Source organism: Sinocyclocheilus rhinocerous, unplaced genomic scaffold (assembly GCF_001515625.1).
Source record: "Sinocyclocheilus rhinocerous isolate Xijiao unplaced genomic scaffold, SAMN03320098_v1.1 scaffold711, whole genome shotgun sequence".
Classification (NCBI taxonomy): domain Eukaryota; kingdom Metazoa; phylum Chordata; class Actinopteri; order Cypriniformes; family Cyprinidae; genus Sinocyclocheilus; species Sinocyclocheilus rhinocerous.
Window position 1 is genome coordinate 1872542 of NW_015641018.1, and position 27680 is coordinate 1900221.

General features: G+C 37.7%; 1 protein-coding gene across 1 annotated transcript in view; it reads right to left on the reverse strand.

Moving 5' to 3' along the window:
- The window catches only part of slc4a10a (solute carrier family 4 member 10a), a 42390-nt gene that overhangs the window by 6017 nt on the left and 8693 nt on the right, over positions 1-27680 (reverse strand). The window contains exons 3-22 of the mRNA XM_016570142.1: positions 15311-15392; positions 12488-12631; positions 12237-12395; positions 11208-11396; positions 9526-9614; positions 8742-8899; positions 8533-8620; positions 8283-8429; positions 7657-7757; positions 7379-7553; positions 7159-7292; positions 6755-7000; positions 6530-6635; positions 3586-3750; positions 3314-3475; positions 2969-3220; positions 2777-2845; positions 1896-2069; positions 1630-1752; positions 1434-1498 (exon numbers count right to left, since the gene is read on the reverse strand). Of these exons, the coding sequence (XP_016425628.1) occupies positions 1434-1498; positions 1630-1752; positions 1896-2069; positions 2777-2845; positions 2969-3220; positions 3314-3475; positions 3586-3750; positions 6530-6635; positions 6755-7000; positions 7159-7292; positions 7379-7553; positions 7657-7757; positions 8283-8429; positions 8533-8620; positions 8742-8899; positions 9526-9614; positions 11208-11396; positions 12237-12395; positions 12488-12631; positions 15311-15392 (2828 nt within the window). The remainder of the gene's footprint in view (positions 1-1433; positions 1499-1629; positions 1753-1895; positions 2070-2776; positions 2846-2968; positions 3221-3313; positions 3476-3585; positions 3751-6529; positions 6636-6754; positions 7001-7158; positions 7293-7378; positions 7554-7656; positions 7758-8282; positions 8430-8532; positions 8621-8741; positions 8900-9525; positions 9615-11207; positions 11397-12236; positions 12396-12487; positions 12632-15310; positions 15393-27680) is intronic.

The following is a 27680-nucleotide window of genomic DNA, read 5'->3' on the forward strand; positions in this document are numbered from 1 at the left end:
CGACACTGGAGCGGACTCAGGGGCTGGAGACGACACTGGAGCGGACTCAGGGGCTGGAGACGACACTGGAGCGGACTCAGGGGCTGGAGACGACACTGGAGCGGACTCGGGGGCTGGAGACGACACTGGAGCGGACTCAGGGGCTGGAGCCGAACACTGGAGCGGACTCAGGGGCTGGAGCCGACACTGTAGTGGACTCATAGACTCGAGCTAACAGCCTTTTCCTCCTTAGATTCCTCCCCTGGTTTGAGGCGAGGGAGAAAGCTACTGTCAGCTGAGGGCTTGGGAGTGAATTGGCCGGCGGGCTTGACAATGGAACGGCCGGCGGGCTTGACAATGGAAAGGCCGGTGGGCTTGAGAGTGCAGTGGCCGGCGGGCTTGACTGCTGAGCAGCCGGCGGGCTTGACTGCTGAGCGGCTGGCGGGCTTGACGTTGGAGTGTCTGGCGAGCTTGATGGCGGAGCGGTTCTGGATCGGGGCCAGACGCTCTCCAGACACCGGAGGATCCCTTCCCTCCAACACAGTCCAGTGGTGTCTGGGAGGTCCACAGGGCGATGGTAATTGGCCCCGATCCAGAACAAAGAATTCAGCGTCGCGTCATCCAACGCTGTCATTGCTGCAAGCCCGCAGAATTCAGGGAGAAGGGGTGCCGCTTACTGTATGCAGGTCCGGTGTTCTGTCACGGTTGCTACTGTGAGGAACGAAGGAGCGCGGAGACGACGGAGAGTATCAAGGGGAAAAATCTTTATTTTAACCAAATAAAGACTCACAGGAAGGAACACACACGTAGCACGGGGATTGATGTTAGACACCGGACAAAGGAACCAAGGCACATAACACTCTTTAAATACATGACTAGAAGAGGGACTCAACGAGGAACACCTGAAATCAATAAACACAATCAACATGGGAGAAACTGGGTCATGGGGAGCACATGGGGAGCAAAACACAAGACACGGAACACAGGTGATTTTTTTTCAGAATTTTTTGATTAATAAAAAGTTCGAAAGAACAGCAATTATTTGCATCTGTTTTATCAGCATTTATTTGAGCTTTTGTTACATTATAAATATTTGTATTGTAACTTTTGAACAATTTGCTGAAAAAAGCATTAATTTCTTTTAAAACTAAATCTTACTGACCCAAACCTTTGAACGGTAGTGTATGTTTTCTTAAAATAATAATAATAATAATAATAGTAAAATAATGAAATAAATACACACATACATAAGTAGGTAAATAAGTAAATAAATAAATAAGTGTGCTTTGTATAATATCTACATTAATTGGTCAAATTAATTATTCAATAAAATATTTCTTTCAAATCACTGAATCAATATAAATACTCTAACAAAGCTAGATTTAAGGGTTAGATTAGATAACAGCAGTTTGCCCATTTTACAGTGTACAAACAATTTTTTTTTTTCTACTTACTTAAAATGCCCCTCTAAGGGCACTTGTACAATTCCTTCATCCTCCATCAAGACACACTGATTCTCCTGAAAGTGAGAATAAAACATGTTGGTGACCTTTCCTTTTAAAACATTGTCTGCAGTGATTGGTCATTGCCGGCCAATAGCGTTGTTGCAGGCCGCGACCAATAGCAGTGTGTGATGGGGGGTGGTGGTACCTCTTGCTGTGCATCTTCCATTTTTTTCTTCTTGCTCTCGGGCATGAGGTCATCAAGCCAGCTGAGATCTCGCTTAGAGAAGACAAAATCCAACAGCTTACGGATGAACACAAGGGCTAAGACCTGCAAGAAAACACGCAGACATCATATGAGATACACACATATATTGCATACACACTCAAATATATATATATGTATATACTGTATATATATACTACACACACACACACACACAGTATCTATATAAACATAAACACACATCTTACCATCATAGGAAAGACTATGGCAGCTCTGGAAGTTTTGATGACCCAGAGAAGCACCAAGCAGCTGAGCTGGATAATGGTGAACAGGTGAACCTTTCTCAACGGGACGTGTCTCAGGTAGATAAAATCAGGCTGGTGTTTCGCCGGCATCCCAAACAACCTCAGACGATCAAAGAACTGAACGGCAAACACAAACACAACACTGTCAAAATTGCACAATGTCAATTCAGTGTCGTTAACAAAAAAATGAAAGCTAAAACTATTAAAGAATGTTTCTATATATATATATATATATACACACACACACAAACACAATATTATTTTAATCTAATATTCATATAATATATGAATATTAGATTTTAAAAAAACTAACTTAAAAAAGCAATGAAAATTAGAAATGTTGACTTGGCAGCTAACTGAAATAAATTAAGATGAAGTCTGGGTACTAAACATTATTAAAGCAAAAGCCTAACAATAAAATATTATAAATTAGTATATTATATTATTAAATAAATTATTATTATAAATTATTATAGATTATGAAATATTTAAATTATTAAACCATTTAATTAAATGATAAAGCTAAATGGAAATATTTAAATAAAATAAATTATTATATTATATTATGATATAAATTATTATTATAAATTATAATAAATTATTAAAATATTTAAATCAAATAAATCAAAAATTACAAAAGCACATAATATTACTAAAACAAACTCAAATGAAAACTGAGAATATAAAAAATAAAAGCTAATACAAAATATTAATAAATGCTATAATAGTATATAAACAATACTAAAATAACATAAGCCACTCCTACAAACATCTGAATAAACAACTATATCAAGCACAATATATGAATTCAGCAATTGCAGTACCTGTATGCCCCTGAGAGACGACGCTCCCATATAGAGGAAAACGCCATATAACACAGGCATTGGGATATGCTGAGGACAAAAACATAAAATAACAGCCATTAAAAATGACGAAATATCTCAAAAGTTTAATGCAAGCATCATGTGTTGATCACACTTGGTAGCCTGACTCAATCTGAGCCAAAGATCACTGACCTTCAGTATGGAGGTCATAAACACTGAGCTGCCCATAAGGACGAATATCATAAGGCCGGTGAAGCGCTGCTCTCTGATGCCCAAAAACTTGGGCTGTTCTCCAGGGGCAGAGCATTCGGACTCCAGCTTCAGGCTGTTCACGTGGGAGATTGACAGCACCGTCGCAGCCACGAACCACGGCAGGCCCATCAAAGAGCAAACGCCCAGCATCACACCCACCACAAACAGGTCCAGATGATACCCACAGCCTTTCTGTGGAGACACACGGACACAACAAAGGACATCAAGTCTACAAGAATATCTGCTTACCAAATGAAGCATATTGAGTAGGACTTAGCAATACACCTTCAGCTTGTGTTCCTTCCTGTTAATAATAACGGCAGTGATTTGTTGGTCCATGAAGATGAGGATGGTACACAGCAGAGCTGGGATGAAGGTCACAATAGTGGTCCACCATGGGTTTGGTCCTAATGGGCTGATGAGCCAGCCACGGTCATCTCTGGTTGGCTGTGAGAGATCATCTGATTAATTAAGTATTCATATGCAGAGGATAGATTTATGCAGAAATGTACAAATGAAAAGGACACATTACTTAAAAACCTTTCTTAACGACTCACTTTAAACTCATTAGGAACCTGTAGTTTGGGGGACGGGATCCCCAGAGCGTAGTCAATCAGAACCATAGTCAAGATGGTGATGAAAACAGCAAAATCACTGATAATGGCCCTCACCTGTTTAGAAATACACAAAATTAGAGTAAGTGCTAGAAAATGAACATAAATCTGTGAGCCTTAAAAATGTGAATGGCTTTGCAGTGCCTGTTGACTACTGGCCAGGTATAATGGGTCTAAATAAATTTTGATTATATTATATTTATTATATTATATTAATTACATTTTTTTATAAATATATAACTATATATTTATATACTATTTATATATAGATATATAAAATAAATATACATAGACATTATATTATTAAAGATAATTATTTGTATCTTAATATAATAAAATTAATTTTATTATATTAAAACAATAATAGTGATGATAATAATAATATTTTAATTATATAATATAATAAATATTTTAATTATATTACACTGTTATTTTTTATTTATGAAAATAAAGTTAAATAATTTAAAAAGAGACTTTGTTCAGACAAAACTTTCATTTGAATCAAAGTAATATTAAAGGGGTCATATGATGCGATTTAAATTTTTCCTTTCTCTTTGGAGATTACAAGCTCTTGGTGCATAAAGAAGATCTGTGAGTCACTGAAATGTATTAGCCCATATCTGAGCCACAGAAATGAGAGGAGCGTCTGTGGGAATGTTCGGGATGATACACTGGTTTTACCAGAAAGTAGTATGCAGTACCAAAAACTGTATGCAAATTTTCTGTATGTACAGGTGATCTATTATTTGTATATAAAAAAAAAAGAAAAAAAAAAGTGCAGTATACAAACCAGCTGAGTTTGTGTGGAACATACAATCCCACAATGCAATGTGCTTAATGATTAACGCATTTAACGTCCCCACCCCGCTCTGTACGACATTACATGGAATTGCTAACAAACATGATGCAGGACTACAACTGACTGTGTGATGTAGCCTCAGAGAATGCATTTATATGCCCATAAAATTCAAGAAATGAAAGGAAAAAAATGCCCCTGTATGGGTTTTTTTATATCACATGATGAAGTTTAGCGATATCACACGAACAAGAGAGCTGTTTATTTCCTGAATATCTGAACAAATTAATATGTGATATTGATTTAATACAACAGTACAATTAACAAGTTAATATTGTAACATTTTTGACACAGTATTGTCTGTTTTCACTAAATTTGGCCAATAAAACAGTTCCAAAACAAAGTTTTGTAGCTGAATAAATCCACATTTTCGAATAAATCGAGTGAGCCAATGATTCAGTGACTCCTTAATAAAGATCAAGTCACTAGCTTCGTTTTTGAATGAATCAACCATTTGAGCGATTCAGTTGAATGAATGACTGAATGACTCACACATTAAGACAGTGACTTGCCGCCACCTACTGGTGGCTTTAGTTTCATATTTAGAGTATGTTATGGCCACAATGCAGCCATTGCAATTAGATTAATTAATTGGCACATCATGTAATTAGATTAACATTTTTGGTAACACTTAAAGCAATAAGCCCCAAGAAGCCGTGGTTTACAGTGAATTTATAACAGCTAAGAGGTTTTTTTTTTTCTGTTATAAATTTACTGTAAACCACGGCTTCACGGGGCTTATTGCTTTTATAAAACGGTTATTCCATATACATAGTAAGGTTTCACAGAATAAAACAGAGTAAATAAAGTGTAATGATATAAATAAAAACAGTATTCTTCCACCAAACAATGTAGTTCCTCAGAAACAGTTGTGGTTCCAACAAAGTGGTTGCCGAGCAACACACAGAAGTAAACAAAGGTGTATGTTTGTAGTGTAATTTACAACAGCTTCGAACGCGGCTCAACCAATCAGAATCAAGGACCGGAATTATCTGTTTTATAAGTAGTTTTAATGTATTAATTATGCCTTGTAATGCACCTTATATTATAATGCATTGTACAATCTCATTAATAATTGTAACCACAGTTAATACATTATAACACTTATCAATTCATTGTTACACTATGCATTTTAAATTCAGTTATAAATATTTATAACAAGATGTAATGTATTACAACACACATTATGAATAATTATAATGCATTATACCCTTTATTAACCCTTTATAATGCATTATAGATAAAGGCATTAAGTAAAGTGTTACCTAATGTTTAACTGCTTGAGAGCCCTAGATATTTATTAGGGTTGCACGATAAATCGCATGCGATATTTAACGCGCATCTTGTCAGAAAGCCAGTTCTGGAATCAGCGGTAAATCTCCATCACGTGCGGGCTTTCACGTGGAGCAGCATTTACTACACAGAGCCGTTGTTCACAGACAAGCTGCGCAAAACATGCGCAAAATATGATCGTGGTTTTGCGCAGCTTGTCTGTGAACAACGGCTCTGTGTAGTAAATGCTGCTCCACGTGAAAGCACGCACGTGTAGAGATTTACCGCTGATTACAGAACCGGCTTTCTGACAAGATGCGCATTAAATATCGTGCGATATTTATCGTGCAGCCCTAGTTCAAGTCATGTCAGAAAGATCGTATTTACGAGTTAAACGCACATGCCACCACAAAGTCATAATTATGAGTGGGAAGCTCTGAGCATTCATTAAGCCCTGACTTTCCGAGTTGAAGGCAAGTCAGTGAGAAAATATGGCAGACACAATAGGAGCAGAGTCTTTATTGACTGTAAATTTGTTGGAATTAACTTTTTTCATTTTCAATAAAACTAGCTAAGCCTCATGTATAATTTCTTAAAGATGAGTTTAAAAAAATCAAAAAGCGAAATTTTTGGTCGAAAATGTATGTCGCCATCTTTGCTCCAACCAAAGTAGCTTAAATGCACCTGACATTTACGAATTCCCAACTCGTAAATACAAACTTCCTAGGAGGATTTTAATGCACCAATAGTCGCACTCACCTTAACATCCAGGCCTAACCAGTCAATATCAGATGCAGTGATGTTTTTTTCCTGCCAGTAATTCAGTGTGGCATTGCTGGGCTCTTCAGGCACTGTGCACACACACCTGCAAAACACACATAAATACATCACAATATTTAACACTGAAAACTTTATCAACATGTACAACTGAATTTATAGAAGTGACCTTGAGGAAGATCGATGTGTTTGTGTGTCAGTACTCACGAGTACTGAGTGAGCTGGTTGAGGTCATTGTGCATGTTGAAAGGGTACGTCTCTCCCAGATGAATGAGTTTCTCCAGAGCCTCGTAGATGAAAATGATGCAGATGAGGGAAGCGAAGGCTTCCTCTGTGAATCGTGTGATGTAACACACCAGTGAGCTGGCGTCTGTGACAACCAGCACAAGACACATAAAGGCCGTCCACAGACCAATACACACGCGTAAGGAGAGGTAGGACAAATCATACTCTCTAAGGAGAAAAACACAGATAAAAATTAGTCTTTATTTTATGGTAAAATTATGAAGGACACCTTGGGGGTGAATTCACTAAATAGTGTAGCACTAGTGAATTCCCCTGAACTGACTGAAAGAAATCTAAATGCTTAGTGCAAATTAAAGGAGTCTCACTTGCAGAATTTGAAGAGGATTTTCTCAAAGACCAAGACAGGTCCCGTGCTACCCAAGATAGTGAGGGGCTGCCCAGCAAACAAAGAATATGCTATACCCGTCATAGAGGCTCCAAACAGAGACTCTATTGCACTCTAAGAGAGAAATGGGAAGAACAAATCATCAGTCACATCATAATCAACCCATCAGTTTTAATATTCGTTTTTGCACGTGTCCTTACTATGCGTCCTTCTGTAGCTTCTCCCAGCAGACCTCCGAAGGTGATAACAGGAGACATGCAGGCGCAGTACAGGAAAAGGAAGGAGGCGAGACATTGCAAACTGATGGCATCTGTGTAATCTGACAGGTACTGAGGAGCCTTACGCTTGATGTCCAGAAAAAAACCGCCAAAAAACCTGACAATCCAAACAAAAGAACACCTCTGAGATCCAGTTCCGTGATATACAGAATTCATGAACACTAAAATATATGGACAGTACATATTTGCAGATTACTCACTTCCCTGTGCGCTGTAGCTCTGGTCCTCCGTGGCCTCCGTGCTCCTCGGCCTCCCCCAGATCAGCCCCTCCATTGGCCAGAGGAGGAACCTTCCGTTTCTCCTGCAAGATGGAGACACAGAACCAACATTACTATTGATCTCAGACCGGAGATAAAAATATGTCTATTCCAGTTAGTGATGCACTAAAATGAATGAATATGTAATATAGCTCATATATTTAGCAAAATGTTCCTCTCTAGTGTTAATTGTTCTAGCTGAGTTTATGGACAATGAATAGCTTTCCTGAGGTAAATGTAACAATATGTGACATTGTTTACAAGCTGTTTTATTGACGTCTTTCCATTGTTATAAGACTGATTGAGTGATTACATGAGACATTATATATTTTAGTAAGTTGTACTATTTCTTTCAACATAACTTCTAATGTTCATTCATGATTATACTGTGCTATAATAACTAGTAGTGAAGAGATGATCGGTTCGGTCAATAATTTTGGCCATCGGAAACTGTTTTTTTAACCGAAAAACTATTTTTGGTTGAATATTTTTGGTTGCTGACATTTCTGTGCATCACTTATTCCAGCATTTGTGATGAATCATTGCATGGAGTTTGAGAACTCAGTCACCTGTGAGGGCACGTTTTTGGGCGGCTCTATTCTGATGGTAGGATCCCACTCGCCTGGGGGCAGCACAGTCACCTGATCCAAAAACTCATCGATTCCTGCCACAAGGTCAGAACGATCCTTTGCTTTATAAGCTACATCATGGAACACCTGAAGAAAAGACCATCAGGTGAAATTAGCATACATAACAGCCTGCTGCCTATAGTATATCATCATATATAGAAATAAACACAGTGTTGTCCATAGTACTGACCTCGTCTGTCATGAGCGTGGCAATTGAGCGGCCAATCTCATGGTACTGAGGCCCTTTCCCCATTGGCCCCAGCAGAATAAAGAGAAACCTGCACAATGACATAGGACTTAGTAGTGAACTCTGAGGCACACCGCTCGATAAAATGAACTTGACCAACCGAGACATTAATATGTTTCATGTTTTTTGTGCTCAGATCTCTCTGCTCTTACCTGGTGGTGATGGGGACCTCTGCCAGGCCATTGAGCAGCACAGCGGGGGATAGACGGATGAAGGCCACCACAGGTTTCTCTAGAAACTCCAGTTCACCCACCAAGATGTTGGATGCCTCAGCTCCGGGTGGGATCTTCTTCATGAAGTGGAGGTCTATCTGCAGACACAAAAACATGCTTCCTCAGCAACACAACTTTTTTTAGCATGCTTATAAAGCACAGTGTTGTCCCTAAATCTACCTGAATCATTTCATGTTTTATTTATCATTATTTAAACAATTTTATTTAATTAAAGGAGTCTCTTATGCTCACAAAGGCTGCATTTATTTGATCAAAAATACAGTAAAAACAGTAATATTGTGAAATATTATTCTGATTTAAAATAACTGTTTTCTATTTTAATGTATTTTAACAGTGAATTTATTTCTTTGCTAGCAAAGTTGATTTTTCAGTAGCCATTACTCAAATGGCTCCTTCAGAAATTATTCTAATATTCTGATTTGATGCTCAAGAAACATTTCTTATTGTTATCAATGTTGAAAACAGTCATGCTTCTTAAATTCTGTATTTAAATCATGATGCAGTTTTTAGGGTTTTTTGATGAATAGAAAGTTTAAAAGAACAGAATTTATTTGAAATAGAACTCTTTTGTAACAATATAAAATTCTTTACTTTGCTGAATAAAAGTATTCATTTCTTTAAAAAAAGCTTTTGAACAGTAGTGTATATTTGTATATTTAAGTTCCAGAATAAGATTTATTACTGTCTGGAAGGTGATTCTTACTTTGCTGAAGTCAACAGCACTGTTCTCACGACTGCCATCCGCACGTCCTTCTGTAGTGGTGGGCTGAGCCTGAGGAGACACCATCTGACCTGGAAGCAGTGCAGCAATCATACAAAACAGAGAAAATAAATAAGAGACCATCATACAACAGATTCAATCATTTTAAAGAAAGACAGTGATGTCACGGTCATGGAGATTAAGACCTACTGTAGGTACACTTACCTGGTTAAAAATAGTTGAAAGGAACATGTTAAGGAGGCCGATTACAAACATCTTAACCTTGTCTAAATCTAATTCAAATTTAAAAACTAAATCAGAAGCAGAAACAATTAGATGAGGTTGGATATGTAAAAGTCTACTACAAATTCCAGTACTACTTCCTAGGTGGTTAAACGCAAAGCTAAGTGGTTAAATGCTACACTAACGCTATGTTTATTGTTGGTTAGAGCATTGATATGGAATACCTAAATAACTGTATAAACAGTTGGTAATTACCATGATACATTTGCAAGTCCACCATATTGGAAAGGCCAAGATAATACAGATGCAAATGAACTGACATGGTATCATTCTGTGATATCTAGATATTCCATATCTATACATTAAGGTACAGTCACATTTAGTGCTGTTCGCGAAATTTTGTGAGCAAAATCCAGTCAAACATGCTCAGGAATTTCTTGTGAGGGAAAAAAATTGATGTTCCACAGATGTTCCATCAGATTTAAGTTGGGTCACACAAATTTGGGTAACACTTTACTTGAAGGGGTGTGCATAAGACTGATATGACACCTTCATAATCATGACATGACACATGTCATGAATATGAAGGAGGTTTTATGCATGTTTATGACAACTGTCATTAAGTGTCATTCGCTCAGTTATGTCATTTTTAATGCAAATATGACATTATTTGACCTAACCCCAACCTAACCCTACCCCTAACCATAGCCCATAACAAAGACATCTCAAACAATGTCATCTTTGCATTAAAAATTACATAACTGAGCGAATGACACTTAATGACAGTTGTCATAAACATGCATAAAAACCCTTCATATTCATGACATGTGTCATGTCATGATTATGTAGGTGTCATGTCATGATTATGAAGGCGTCATGTCAGTCTTATGCACACCCCTTCAAGTAAAGTGTAACCCAAATTTGCAGCATTGACCAACAGAAAGCTGTTTGGTTTGACGGTAACTTCTACACTATTAACAATGGACCTTTTTTGCTCTCGAAATTTCACTAATGTGACTGCACCTTTAGAGTACAGGCGAATCTATGATCATATTGCCTGATGTTGTCTCTTCTTCAGGGTCAAGGGTGGGGATAACGTGGTAGCCATAAGGCGGGCTTAGTCGTTTGCTGAAGGGGATGCAGTGTTTTTTGGGCCGGATGAGGGGGTTGTCTGGGGCAGGAAGGGCAGAAAGGGATGGATGGGGTTTATGGGGAGCTGACAGACACTTGGGACAGCGGAGGGACCAGGCTGGACATAAGAGCACCTGTCTGTTTCTCACACTGTGGCTGAACCTAGACCAGAGAGAGGAAAAGGAACTGGGGGGTGATTGGGTCGTGATGATAACTGGGACACACAGACAGACACACCATCAAAAAGGATGATAAGACAGATGCATGGCAAAAGCAGAAGAATGCATTTGCTGGAGCGTGTGGAGCAGTACCATTCTTATCCATGGAGTGCGGTTCGGATTGCTTCCTGCCGATATCTGCGAAAGAGCGTACGATGGGGATCCGGTTAGCCAGTTTCTTCTGGTTCTGATGGTGGTGCTGTTTAAGGAGAGCATTTCGGATTTTCTTCCTCACCTCCTCTCCCAAAGAAACTGACATCTCGTGCTGGTCCAAAACCAGATCTAAAAAATGTAAAACAATGAATAAAGCAAATTATAAATGATATACACTACCATTTTTTTTTGGAAGAAATTAAAAGCCGGGACACATTATATTGATCAAAAGTGACAGTAAATTAGTGCTGGGCGGTATGACCAAAAATGTATATCACGGTATTTTTCAAAATTATACTGGTTTCACGGTACATGACGGGGTTTTTTTTTCATGCATGACCGGGTGTTAACCATATTTTCTACTGATTGTGACGCATTCCGAACGTTGTTTAAGCGACATACACTTGTATTGCGGTATTTTAAAAATTCATATCATAACAAAAATAAACACCGGTATTCGGTATGAACCGGTATACCGCCCAGCACTACAGTAAATACATGTATAATGTTACAGAAGATTTCTAGTTCAAATAAATGCTGTTCTTCTCAACTTTCTTTTCACCAATAAATCCTGAAAAAATATATCATGATTTTCAAACAACAACAAATCAGCAATTTATTTAAAATAGAAATCTTTTGTAACAATACATGTGTTTACTATCACTTTTTATCAATTTAGCATATCCTTGCAGAATAGGACAGTTAATTTCTTTAAAAAAAAAAAAAACATACTGACCCCAAACTTTTGAATAGTAGTGTATGTTGTTACAAAAGATTTCTATTTTGAATAAATGCTGTTTTTTAACTTTTTATTCATTAAAACATAAAAAAAAAAATAAAAAAAGTATTATAGGTTCCAAAAAAATATTAAGCAGCACAACTGTTTCCAACATTGATAATAAATCAGCATATTATATTATTAATTTTCCCAAAAAAATGTCCCTGCTTCTTTGTGTATCCTCTGCGTGCGTGTGTGCGTGTATTTGTACCTCGCCGTCTCTTTCCATTCCGCATCCTCTCCCTCTTTCAGGCAGATTTCGTCCAGCTCTGTGAAGAGAGCGTGAGGAATGTGTTCCTCGTCATCCTCCATTCCCAGCAGGAACTGTACACGCTGAGACGGTGTGTCTGCTACAGAAATACAGAGACACATTTTATTATTTATCTCTGTCCTTTTTGACTCAGTCAAGTTTTCATTTATCCTTGTAGAGTGACAGACTTACTATATGAAGGTGATTCTCTGCCATCCTCGGTTCCAGAGTCTCTCTCCCGTGACCTCTTCCTGTGGCGATGTCCATGGTGACGATGCCGTCTGTGTGACCTCCGACCCAGTGGTACATGCACCCCAATGTAGAGGGTACGGTGGCCTGCCAGGGACAAACAGAAGAGGCCAGCTATCACAAAATGTTCTAAACAAAGTAGCTATAGGGCACTACAGTGATAACGTATTTTTTGTAGGCCAACCCAGAAGTTAGCATCAATAGGATTTATCCACTGGCTTCTGGATTATTGCAGAAAAAGAGCTTTGTGCACAACAAAAGTTTATCATTCTTACACATTTTGTTCATTAAGATCTTCACAAATGAACACAATATTACTTATAAAACATCTTTTTTTGAATAAGTTGGAAAGTTTGAGTTAGAATGGTATATAAGAGCGCAATTATTAACACAACGAGGCTGTGAAATCAGTAGCTTTCCTGTTCAGCATACTGATGTTTAATGTATAGGGATACATTACGCACGACGCATCCTGAGCCGGTTGAAAATCGATGAAAATATTTGACAATACAAGTCAGTTGATAAATTTGGGGCTGGGGGGTTTTATGAATGCATCTCTGAGGGGAACTGACTGTCTTCAGAAACGTTTAGATGGTATTTTCTTTTCATCTTGCCTCCCTATAATGCATATTAAATTAGTGTTTATAATCGGAGTGCTGCCTTGTTTACAGCGGTAACCAAGGACATGCTATATTCCTGTTGTTCCATAAGCGCCACCTGCTGTCAGAGAGAGAATCTGCGTTCTCATTCAGCCCGTCTGCTTTTATAGTTTTATGTAGCATAATTTCAGAAAGCTAAAGTCAGACGACTCTGTTTTTGCTTCAAATGCATTTTTTGTACAAGAGGAATTTTTTGCTGGAAAATGTGGACATGCTGATATTTATTTTTTAAATAATAAATAATAATAATGTTTTTTAAAAACATGTAAAAAATTTTTTTTTAAAAAGCTATAAAAAACCTTTAGTTTGTTTATATGAAGATATTTCTTCTATTTGTTTTAGTTATTTATTTATTTATTAATTTATTTATTTATTTATTTGATTGATTTGGGATTTGTTTAAAATTTTCTAATTATTTTTGTTATCTGACAATTTATTTGACAAGATATTTCTGTGCCATTTTGCCAAAGAAAACATGTTGTCTTAATTACTGTTACTGTCACTGGATGCTTACAAATTTCCACGGAAGAAAGAAAGCCATGTAGTTCTTAATCAACATGAGAGCGAGTAAATCATGACAAAATATTTTTTGGGGTGAAATGTTCCTTTAATAAGAAATACTTCCTTTATTCCTCAATCTTAAAGTGTCTAGCAGGTGTAGAAAGCTGTTGTGCAAGATCCAATCTCTGCAGTCATATAATCAGATTCGGCGGTTCTGTACTTTGTATTTCTGTTCTTGTTTACGGTCTCAGATTAAACTATAGCATTAAATCCCTCTCTCACTCTCTCCCTCCAGCTCTCTGAACTGAGACGCACTCTGACAGTGTGTGTCTGTGGGGAGAGAGCACATACGTGTGCTTGTGTGCTTCCAGCCCTGGGCACTGACACAGAAAAGCCACAAAACAGACCTTTACATCACGACTTAAGTGTGTGAAGCAGACAGATGGCGATCAAAAGCAGAACAGAAATATGGTCCATGCTGACTGTGTCTTCTGAATCACCTCATCACTTTTTAATATCACCACCGTCTCACTCTTTAGAAATACACACTCTAATGAGCTTTAGTTTCACTGGCTCACTCAGTCGTGCAATTTAGCATCTAAATAAGTGATAAAGACCTCCAGGGCTGAAACAAACACACACACGTGTGCTTTTATCTCATTACCTTCACTGGTATCTTCCCCCATCAGCCTTGAGGTGTGCGTTTGTGTGACCATGTTGTACTTCATACAAAGATGAATCACTTCCTTTCACATCAGTGAAATATCCTCTAAACACCACAATTCAGAGCAGTTACAAAGACGTAGATAAAATTCAACTCACTAAAACTGAAAAAAAGACACTTTCTCTCCAATTGGGGGTCTTTATATAGGGTTAAGTAAGGATGGGGATGAAACAGAGAGGTTCTTTAGGCACAGACACTCTCTGGCTCCAAGTGTGTGTGTGTGTGTGTGTGTGTGTGTGTGTGAAGGAGCTGGAATGAAATGTTTCTCTAAATGGAATATTTCCTCAGGACTAAGAACAGCTAATGTCAAACAGCGGATTTATTTCCTCTCTGCTTCTCTGTTGTCTGAAAATTAGGGCACCATTCTACAAAAACTTTGAGAGCCTATGTTTAAAGCATGCCAAATGTCTGTTGAAAGCAAATTTGGTGTACAACATATGCTCTTCTGGAGCTAATGATGTTTAGAATCAACTTTATGCTGCTTTAGTAAATAATATTGGGATAGTAAACAAAAACTATATGCACAAGAGAAAGCAATTCATTGCTATTGGCTAGACAGTGTTAGCTTTAATAATCTAATCTAAAAACAACACAAATTCAGGCCTAAAAAAAGAAGGTGTACGGTCCTAAGAATTTCACTTATTAATTTCTATGTATTTGCTGCAATTTTAGCTAAGGTTTAGAAACGTTCTACTGCTTTAAGATTTGAGTAACATGATGCACACAACAACAGAAAAAAGCTAAAAATGGAATATTATAAATATATTGTGTTTTTATATAATGTTTTTAAAGTATAATTGAATTGAATTTTTAAATATTAATGCATCAGGCAGTGTGTTTGACTCCCAGGTTTAGAGTGTGTGTTTAATAAGCTTCAATTACCTTCTAGCTCCTCTTTCTCGAAATTTGTGTTGAGCATGGACCGAGTCCCGCCCCTGTCCAGCACAGCTTCCTCATCGTTTCTCTACAAAACAGAACACATTTATTAAACACAGTCACACATACAAATTAATTCTCTTATAGATGATAACTAACAGATAACATCCTACAATCTATTCTATGATATACAGCAAAGCATATGGCAAGCAGAGCTTCACACATACACATATAAACACATAGACAGTACTGTTCAAAAGTTTGGGGTCGGTAATAATATTATTAATATATTTTAGAATGTAGTTTATTCCTGTGATGCAAAGCTGAATTTTCAGAAGCAATTACTCCAGTCTTCAGTGTCACATTATTTTTTTTATATAAAATTATAAATGTTTTTACTGTCAATTTTGAACAATTTAATGCATGCCAAAGTTCTGTCATGAAACTCTATCCACCTTATTTTTCCCGTTAGAGCGGCTGCGGCCATTTGTAAACTTAATGTGTCTGACTTCCGGTGTCATCCGCTTTCAGCTATTTTTAGCTGTACAAAACAGCTCATTTTGCGGCTTGATATTTCAAACTGGTGTGTCTTACCATATTATTTTAATGTATTATCTTAATTATGAACGCACTGGTTTGTAGTGCAAACAGTTTTGCCGTTTACTGCACTTTGTTATTCTTCTCATTATTTCCCTACAGCGGCTAATGAACCGGAAGTCTCGCACATTGATAGAAAAAGGCTTACTTCCGCATTGAAAAATAAGGTGGATATGGCGCAGTCCGATAGTTTCCAACTTAATCTGACATAATGACATCATTATTCACATGACGCAGCAGCCAATGAGCCTGCTGCTCAAAATTCAAATACCCAGCTAGTGCTTGCATTAGCAGCTGCAGCTCGTTTCAGAAACCCACCTCCTTCCCCAGCTCCACTTATTATTTCAAATATCAGTATTCAGTGTGTTTCTCTTTTTTTTTTCAACATTAATTATGCATTTATAACTGCAGGTTAAATGTATTCATGTCCTGCATTAAACAGTCTGTGTGAATGCATCTAAATGCCACTTCAGATGCAGATTCAGATTCTGATTAAATTTAGGAATTTGACACAAAAGATGCTGCATACATTTAATTAGGTTAGAAAAAAAATTGTATAAAGGTAAAAATGCCTATAAAAGCTAAAAATCTATTTAAACTTGTTGCAAAAGTTAATTTCTGTTACTGCTGCAAACGAACCACCGCACAGAATATGAAGAATATCAAAAGCTTTGGGAGTCAGCTGTCCATGGCAGTCCTAAACCTGCCAAAATACCAGCACAATAACATGCTCAGCAATTATCGTTATCGACAAACTTCCAAAAAATATTGCGATATCATTTTTTGTCATTATCGCACACCCCATATCTGAATATGCCTACTTCCAAAGCCCATGTTTTACTCCTATTAAATGCCATACTGTGGCAATAACAGACCCTTATTCCCTCTCACACCACCAATAGATGATATCCCAAAATAAGCAGCCGTCTGCCTGAGCCTAACCTTAGCAGACAGTTTCCATGACAACTAACGTGGCCTGCCGCTAGTTGTCCTCAGAACATAAATGACATTGTTTTAGTCCCATGTAAAGTCAAAGACTCACCAGCCTGTGGCTCAGAATCTAGATCAGCCACAGTCCAGTTTAGATGGAGAACTCATTCATACACTTCAGCAGCTTGCACATAATCAGTTGCACATCTTTAGAGTGACATGGCTACGGCCCACAGCAGAAGTGAAGCCATTAATTTTAAAGGCATAGATTAGATAACTGTGAGATGATCCGCTTGTACCTGAGCGGATGGTATGGATGGACGACATTCAGGGTCCTTTCAGCAAAACACGGGTTTCTAGGACCATTTAGGCTGAATGAGATGTGGATCACATGGGAAGAGATTATCATTGTGTGCTGGAACATCCTACACATACATATGAGCATCCACGTGAGAGAGCCAAGGGGATCATGGGAGAGGCCAGAATATGCTGCAGGTTTGGTTGGTTTGACCACAACAGTGCATAAATGAGGAAGGGAGGCATCACACTGTTCCTTGTTAACCCTCAAACAGGTCATCCTACATGGATGAAACACTCATCACTCTTAATTTCTCTAGGTTATAGTGGTACTGATTAACTCCAACTATATATTTACATTCTCCAAAAAAAAAAAAAAAATTCTAGCGGTGCTTGGAATGCAAAACTTGCCAGTAAAATGCTAAGCTATTGGAAGTGGTTGCCAGGGCATACAAAGTGTATGGTGTGAGTTTCTTAAACATTGCTATGTGTTTGCCAGTGCTTGGTAGTAACTGATTACATGTAATCTGGGATTATGTAATCAGATTCCAAAAATGAAGTACTTGTAATTAGAGTGTTACATTTTAAAATGCTCGTAATCAGATTACAGTTATTTTTTATGGAATACATGATTACATGTTAGTCACACAAGAGCAGTAATTTATTCATAATTTATAGATTCTCCTTCATTATTCTTTTTATCTCTTTAAAATTTTCCTTTCTAAAAATCCTACTGTTTCATATCATTTATAACATTTAGTGATGGTAAAAATTTACCATCACTAAAATGACAATATTGTTTATCGTTATTATTTCTGGGGCAATATGTCGCCTAGCAAAAAGTAGTTATTGTGACAGGCCTATATGTTACTACAGTGTGTGGTTTCAGAATGTTCTGTATGGTCTTCAGCATGTTGCTATGTGGTTGCTAGGTAGGGCTCTATGAAATCAGTTTTATTTTTTCCCAAATTCCGTTTTATTTTTTTCCAAGTTTTTTCCGTTTTCATTTTTCTGGATTTCATTTTTTTTTTTTTTCATTTTAATATTTCTAGAGTCATTAAAAGGAAAAGAATACGCTCAAATGAGCATGTTCAACTGCCATTAAAACCAAAAGAAAAAGAATTGTGCGTGCATGACACGTGAGAACCAGTGAGGTCTGATTTAACGCCTCACACACGTTTGAGCTTTCATTTTCAATGTATCACGGTTTTAGAGTCACGGTTTCGGTACGGTTCAGTATGTGCTATGTTTAGGGAAAAAACGATACTATCAAATAAGAATAAAGAAAATAAGAATAATCTATCTAACTACATGCAACAGCACAAATAAATACAATATAGAGTAAAGATACAAATAAAATTAAAGCTGCAAGCAGCGATGAAAGGGCCCTCGCACCCGGGCTCACCGCCACCCGGTGGCTTTTGGAAAAGAGCAAAGAGTGGGCAATATGCATTTAAAGTGGTAAATATAAGAGGAATATGTCAAAGTCATTTATATGCGCCAAACTTCCTGCTGCCAGCTGGTGGCGCTATGATTATAACTGGACGTTGGCATATAGATGTCTTCAGGCCAAGACTTTTATCAAACATGTGAAGTCTGGTGCAGATCTCGGGCCCTAATAAACAGTGATTTTCAGGTTTTTTTAGGTAGGTCTAACATTAGATTTAATCGTAACAATATTTTAATGTAAAATAGCATTGCATATTTTACTGTATAAATTAAAGATTAATCTTTATTAAAGTTACAAAAGCTATTCAATCAAGAGCAGTGAGTGATTTCTTTGTTGTTGTTGTTTGATTAATATTAAGAAAGTGCTGTCACTTTAAGAGAATGCACTGATCCAATGCACTGATTCAGTATGTTCAGCCAGCTTGGTCTGTTATAGGATACTTACCAAGACAGGCAATTTGACATAATTTTTGTGTGAATTTGTCCATTCAAACATGATACTTCAGAGAGAGCTTAATATTTGCGCACGTTCTGAGGTGCGGGTTTGCACGCATTGGACAAGTGCACGCACAAATCTTCTCACTGCGTGCACAAGTTCGTGTCCTCTGGCTCTTAAATGTTTAAACTGGCCAAGCTTAAATGAGTTTAGTTTAAACACAGATATCAACGTGTGCTGTTCAGGTCTCACCTGTGCATGCACGCTATCAGCACGATAACGGAATAAATGACTGCTCATATTCCAGCATTCGCATTGAAAAAGAGTGAATGGTTTGTCCACGTTTTTTTTTTCCATCGCTGTTGTTGTAACGTATTTGGAAGCCAGAATGCGCATCCATCAACAGAAACATACATTAGCCGAACCCTGTTTGTTTTACGTGTTATTTATAACAAACCATATTACAGATGCGTTGTCAAATTTAAGTTGAACCGCGGTCCTAGTGCGTGCCGAACCGTGTGTGGAGAACCGTACGGTTTTGATTTTTTTACCGAGAAATGTTCCACCCCTAGTTGCTATGGATTGCGTCTTGCTTTGGATTTGACTGAAAGACTGTCATTCTGACAGCACAAGTTTCATGCTTTCTAATCATATCTCCACTTTTTTTTACCTTTATGGTGCAATTATTCAGCTTTTTTGTATAGAGCCTATTTAAAATGCAAGAACTTTACATCAGTAGTCCCATATTCTACCAATGTCTTTATACAGTATGTGCAGATATAGACATAGAGAAAGTGTATCTTGTATATGTTTACACACACACACACACACACACATAAACATATATACATATATTACATTTACTCTCTGGACAACTCTGTATACATTGGATTGATTTAAATAACTTTAATGTAATTGAATTGTGCATCAAACACTAGGAACATACAAGTATCGGATCGGGAATCGGTATCAGCAGATACTTAATATTCAATGACTCGGATTGGATCAGGGCAAAAAAAAAAACAACGTGATCGGGACATCCCTAATCAAAAGCATCTTTATTTAATTGATTTTATTAAAAAAATATATTATTATTTAATTTATTTATTTCCCCAGTTTTATGTATTTACATTTGCCTGCTAAATAAATTCTGTTAAGTCATTTTTCTGGTAAATATTCCTTAAAAAATAATGTTGTAATTAAAATGTTATTAGCAGTAGGCCTAGTAGTAGTACTATTACATTAAATAATATATTTCTGTTACAGTTTCTTCAAGCTAAACCAAACTTTTATTTTGACGGGTGGCTGTGAAGACCTTTAAGTTTCTGTTTGTATGTGATATGACAATAGTTTTTCTCAAATGAAAGAAAGTTGCTAGGATGTTGTGGGTGGTTGCATTTTTAAATGCAGTTACTATGCAGACTCAGGGCTGCACCCAATGCGTTAAAGCACAGCATTAGTAATAGTGATGCTTGACTAATAAAAGAAACTATCTCAGAGCATCACTGCCTCGGTGACTCATTTTTCTTGAGCTGTGATGCGTGCATGTGTGTGTGTGGCCACACTCATGAGAGCGAAGGAACCATAAATGGGAATCCAGGGTGATCTATATAGATAACCATGGCAACTCAGCCCAGCAGGCTCATGGGAAGCTCCATTCAGTCTGCCTGTGATGTCATCAACATGAGCCCTAATCTCTCCATCTTGTTCTTGGAGGGAGAGATGAAGGACACACGTGCACACAGATATTCTGATAACTCATTAACACGTCTGTCGCACACGTCATTAGTACGACACATAACAACATAGAGACTTGGAGGGGAAAAAAACTGTTTGACGGAGATAACACCTGTGCAAACATATGAAAACACACACGCACACACACACATGTTCACACCCACTTGTGTGTTCAGACCTCACTAATGAAAGATAACAGTGTGTCCCACAGGCCTGATTCTCTTTATATTAATAAGCAGCTTCCTGTCTGCAGCTGAGGTGTGGCATTATATCTGAGATCCCCCACGTTCATCATCCCTAATCTTTCACACTTCGTTTCTTCTTTATCCATTTCCTCTCTTTTAGTGTTGTCAAAAAGCTCGGTACTTCGGTACCAAGTCGGTACTAAAAAAATGAAAACGTTACGGTACCCGGTTCTTGATGCGCTATCCGAAAGGTGCGCAGATGCGCTCTCTTCATAAAAGCATGGAGACATGGCGATTATTTGATTACAGCCGTTACTGGGGAAACCTCTATCTCTCCCGCTCTACAAGCGCCTCCTGCTGGCAGAGAATGAATTTGCATATATATGCCGCCACAAATAGAGTGCAAGTCTGTGGGAAACACCGCTTATGTTATGAATATTATTCAATATTTTAATTTGAATGTCGGATTGATATAGTAGATAGAGTATAGAGTGATAGAGTAGTTAATCGTTAGCATAAGTGCGGCTAACGCTAATATAATGAACATTAGAATGAAGTTTCTTTATTAACTATTTAATGCTCCTATAACTTTTATTATGGTAAAAAAACAGGAGGACATGATGATATTTACTATTTTTACACACCAGAGGTAAAATATGCTAAAATATGCGTGTTAGAGAATGTACAAATGGTTAACATTGTTTGTGTCATATCAGTCAGAAAAGCAGTTCTGGGTTTTTTGTTTTTTTTTAGCTAACTTAGTTAGTTGTTATTCTTGGCTGATTAACTCTAGAAGGTTTTAAAAGCCCTTTAAAATTAAATATGTACACAGTTTGGATTAAATGAAAGTATAGTCAAATTTTTTAATTAGCATGTTTTTGTGTTTTGCTTTGGTACCGAAATTGGTACCAAGAATCGTGGATTTTCACTGGTATTGGTACCGAATACTGAAATTTTGGTACCGTGACAACACTACTCTCTTTTTATTCCACTTTATGTCCTTCCGTCGTTCGGTCACTCTCAGCATAAGCGGCACACCGAGTCACATGACCGCGGCTGCTCGGGTTGAATAATGATGAAGCAGATTCGCACATGTGGACACAGATTTACATACACACATGCAGCGCAGAGGTGGGGGAGGGATTGGGGTCACTCTCACATGCCGGTTTCATACAGAGCAGAGCAATTTAGAGCTTTATTTATTTTATGTTTATGTAAAAGCTGTCAGTTGATTTACATAATATGCGAATCGATTAACTGCAATTGCAATTGGATAAGGGAGCATAAATACTTTCTGTAATATATATATGATCAGAATAATGATTTTGAAAATACTAAATATAATTGTGTGAGTGCAGTAGGCATGGGACGATAACCGGTTTCAGGGTATACCGCGGTTTGGAAAAGTCACGGTTTCAAAACCGCTAAAATTTCCCGTTATACCGTTCCTGCGGTATGCGCAGTTTATTTACGTGTCGTCAAAGACGGAAAGTGCAGGACTCCCTCAGTTGTGTGCAGCGAAGAGCATAACGAGTCACACGACCCCTCCCCCTCAGCCCCTCCGGTTGGTGCGAGCAGTCAGTGAGAGTCACCTGTGTGTGGGATGGCCGAAGGAGATGAATCCCTGGAACATTTTCCCCCGTCGAAAAAGACTAAGTCTGTCATATGTAGGGCTGGGTATCGTTCAAAAATTTTCGATATCGATACCGATACCTTGACTTTGATACCGGTTCCTGAACGATACTTTTTTCGATAGCAATTTTATGAAATCAATTTCAACAAGATTACATTATCTAACAAAAAAACTTTGGTTTTATTTTTCAGGGGTCGTCTTATAATCAGGGTCATCTTATATTCGGGCCAATACGGTACTTAAAAACAGATTCCCTCCCTGTCTTCCACAAACACAAACAAACCAGCATTTCCACAGGCTTAAAGACATGAATGTTGCTTAAGTCAACATGACATCAAAATGAAATCAAAACTGACCATTTTTTGTTTGTTTGTTTGTTTGTTTTTTTAATACATGCATTTGGTCTGTTTGTGCACAACTTACCATTGCATGTTATTCCGAATAAAAAATAAAAAAAAAGAGGAAAAAAAACCTGAACTGACATGAATTGACAGAGGAAGGCACAGTATCTGGAGTCTGATGGAACAAAATAATGTTCAGGAAATTATTATACCACTTATAATAAAAAAAAAAATTCTCATTATGCCTTATTACGGTTAACCCTTTACCACCAAATTGGAAATTTCCAGTTTTTCAACTGACTATTTTGATTTAAAATAATATAAAATAAAATGTTTATATTGACTGTTTTTATTAAAAATATATATTAAATTTATTTCATTAAATTCATTTAAGATATGAACATCTGCCATTAAAAAATACCATACAGATTTAAAGATTCCAAGTCCAAAACCTAGCCGTCCAACATCTCCCAGAACCTGAAGATAACAGCTGCCTATCTATCTCCAGCAGCTGGAGAGTATCTCCAGCACTTCATCCTTTCCAGAGACACCCTCTTGCTGTCCTCTCATGCCCCATTTAACAATGACAAAGAAGGCCACTGCTAAAAGCAGAAGAGGAACGATGGAAGACGACACTTTGGGACACTTTGAATGAGGGATATATACTACCCACATGCATGTTTCTTTGCCTCTGTGTTCAAACAATACTGTACAGTACAAAACAAATCAACATAGATACAAGACAAATGGTGTTGTGAATGCATTAAGCTTCCATATATTTTACTCCTGTGGTTTGTGGAGTCATTTTGTCCTGACAGATTTGACATCTTACAGGAAATTCCAGATCCAGAACTGTTCGTATTCTCTAAACAGCATCCATTAACTGCAGAAGTGCATGTCCATATATATTCACACTACATTCCTGAATAGCAATGGATCTCATCAGGCAGCAGACTGAATAGTAAGAGTTCCTGCTCTGAAAGGCTCTTTTGTGCCTTCTGGTAAGAATTACGATCTGAATTTACACTAACATCTTCATTCTCCAGCCCTGATAGCATTCTCAAAGTCTTCTCTCGGCATCTAAGGAGACCTCGGTCAACTCTTTCCACTAATAACGCAAAATTGCGTTGAGACAAAGAGGCATTATGAGGACACGAGGATGTATAAACCATCAAATGCATGTTTTTATGATGACATCAGATCAAGCATTAGATCACAACGGCCTTATGGAGAGGGTTAATAGCGGATAAAAAGGTCATATATACATATATACAGTGGTGTGAAAAAGTGTTGGCCCCCTTCCTGATTTCTTATTTTTTTTACATGTTTGTCACACTTTAATGTTTCGCACGACGGATGTGGCTTTTCTGCTCCATCCGGAGTGAGTGAGCTGTAATGAGCGACTTTAAGACTTTAGGAGATTGATGCCGGATCACTTTACGCTCAGGGTTATCAAGGAACCTTAATGCGAAGAGCAATCGCCAAACTACAACAAGCCGAGAATTGTGTTGGGATTTGTATAGCACCACGAATTCATCACAACTCCTAAAGGCTCTGCAGGAGATGAAAGAAGATCAGATACTCCTGGACTAATGATTCTCACTCCTAAAATCAGAGAAGACAGAGTCGCCTCTGAGGAGGAACGTCCAGTCAACTGTGGCTGAACTGAAGGGCCTGGAGGTTCCTTCAGGCGATGTTCTCTCGAAAGTACAGCATAAATAAACAACGGAAGTTTAAAGGTGACACACACACAAATGTTGAGTTGAAGACCCCACGAAATGGCTTAATGAGTGCAGTTTTCTGTCCTTTGTTGATGCATTTCCTTTTGAAACAGGAAGTTGGGGGCATATAGATTCTAATGTCATGGGGGCTTTAAGTCATATTCATTGTAGATCAGAATTTATGACACACAAACATGATTTTTAACAAAACAATGCATCTCTGTAAACTACTTTACATTACCATTATTGGTTAATGCGGGATAAAACTTATTTAATAAATGTATTAAATAAAAAATATTTATTAAATAAATGTATTATGGAAGCCACAGATATTACATTTCTTAAAAAATATTTTCATGCTATAGTAGATAACCAATAAATTAAAATTATATAATGTTTTGTCTAAATGAATTATAAATAAAACACCAAAAACACAGAATTATTAATAGTGAATTTAAACATCACAACATTATAATGTACAGTATGAAAAATTGATATTAATTTTGAGATTAGCATAAAATTAAATTTATAGATTGCAGTGTTAAATTTTAGGTCTTTTAATGATGAACTTAAGAGAAAAAAATAAGAGAAATTAGCCAAATTAAAGATCCACCATCGATTAACAATTTGTTGTTATCGTTAACTAAAACTATTACAAAACATTTTGTTAACTGAAATAAAGCTGAAATGAAATATACTTATAAGATGCATTTTAAAAAAAATGTTTACTAGGCAACTAACTGATATATAAATTAAAACTATTTGGAAATTTGAAAAAAAAAAAAAAATCTAATAAAAATGAAAAAAAAAAAAAAATAATAATAATACAAATTAAAGCTAATTCAAAATGAAAAAACTATGCAAATAATACTAAAATAACACTGATATTAATCAATATCGTTGAATATTTAACAATAGAAGCAGCACAAATCATTTTGGTGTGGCCATTTTATAATTTTGTGTCGCTTAGTCACATTGGATTTGCCGTAAACAGGCCTTTGTACACCGAAATGCTATCACTTCCTGTTAATCTTCTTCAGCACACAAAGCTCTGCATGCAGTTTTCTGGGTCACGGTGCCTTGTGACCCAATTCTGCCTATGAAACTTTATTAAATGATAACGTGCATTTGCTGCATGCTCTTCAGCACAGCGCCAGATCACGATGCCAGACCCCTTAAACAACCGAAACAGAACAGCATGTCACCAGCCATCGGTCACGTTATTCACCCACTCTGTTCGTCTGTCCTAGAGATTTACCTGCGTGTAAGTCGTCAAAACCGTGTGATCGCGCAGTAACGACCGTGAGCCGTGAGAGAGGGGATTATTGGACTGAAGAAGCTGAGGGAGGATGAATGGGATCAGAGCCGTTCGATTGGTCGAGAGTGGCGGGACTGATCCCTACAGATGGCTGCGGTTACCATGGCAATGGAAGGATCAGCATCAGCATCCTTCCAGAGAGCCAAAAGCGGCGAAAACTAGCATGACGCTCACACAAACAGCCCATGCCTCATCAGCATAATTAAAAGACACATTTACAGCTTCGTTCGTCATCGACCTAAATATTTTCTGCTGTTGGATACAATGTTTTCTTCCTCTGACCTTGCCGTCCTCCACTTTTCACTCCGTATATGCTATTTATGTCCTCACATTTATGCACACATCTGCTTCTTTATTGCTTCTAAAGCTCATCCCTTCGGTTTGAATCAGACTCATCCCCTCCGACAACTAGATACAATTCCTTTGCCTCAGAGATGAAAGATGAAAAGGACACGAGGAGAGAGAGGAAAAGACGAGAAACTGAGGGAAGGAGGTACTAAAATAGCTCCATGAACACGCAAACAGGAAGGTTGAGAGAAAAAGTGTAGGAGAAAATAACAACCAGAATGAAAAAGGCATCTTTAGCCATTATATTACAAGAATTCAATGCTGAATCAACCACGTCTCAACAGATGCACACAAAATCTCTCAAGGACACGCCAGACTCTCGGGACGCTCCATCCTACCTGACAGTTAAAGCCAGTATTCTCTGAGGATCTGTGTTGCATGCTGTCTGCAGCGAGTCCCGACGACCGTCCCTTATCCCAAGGAGAGGAAATGTGCGGAGAGGACACCCTAAAGAGCAGCTGAGGTTCCTCTGCGCACTTCTCGCCGCGCTTCCCCTTCTGACACAGCGGGAGCCCTGTTCGCCGGGGCTGTGTTGTCCAACTGTTGAGAACGAGATGTGCAGCCTGTGTTTGACAGGCGTCTGTCCACCAATGGGAGTGGAGACTAGGGCGCCGACATCACTGGCTGTGTGGACTGGTATCTGAGCTCGGGCTGTATGAGCACGTGTGCTCGGTGATTCACGCTCTGTGTGCAGCTCTGAGCTCCCTCCTCTCTGTATTCCAGCTAAAACATCAACATCCTAATGTGTCTCGTGCATGATGGGAAATGCAGTGTTTCAACCTTTAGCCGTTTAAGGAGACACGGAGTGCCGTTTCATTTTTAGGAGCCAGTTAAAGCTAGGCTATATCTATTAGAATCAGTTTTAAGATTTTGCCCACACACATTCAAATATCCAAGCTCTACAAGTAAAATTCTTCATTTTCTATTTGTGTGCCTCTCAGAATTGAATTTAAAGAGATAGTTTACCCAAAAATGAAAATTCTGTCATTAAAGGGGTCATATGATGTTGCTAAAAAGAACATTATTTTGTGTATTTGGTGTAATGAAATGTGTTTATGCGGTTTAAGGTTCAAAAAACACATTATTTTCCACATACTGTGCATTATTGTTTCTCCTCTATGCCCCGCCTTTCTGAAACGCGTCGAGAAAAAAATCACATTTACATAAGTATTCACAGCCTTTGTCATGACACTCAAAATTGAGCTCAGGTGTATCCTGTTTCCACTGATCATCCTAGAGATGTTTCTACAACTTGATTGGAGTCCACCTGTGGTAAATTCAATTGATTGGACATGATTTGGAAAGGCACACCTGTCTATATAAGGTCCCACAGTTAAAAGTGCATGTCAGAGCACAAACCAAGCCATGAAGTCCAAGGAATTGT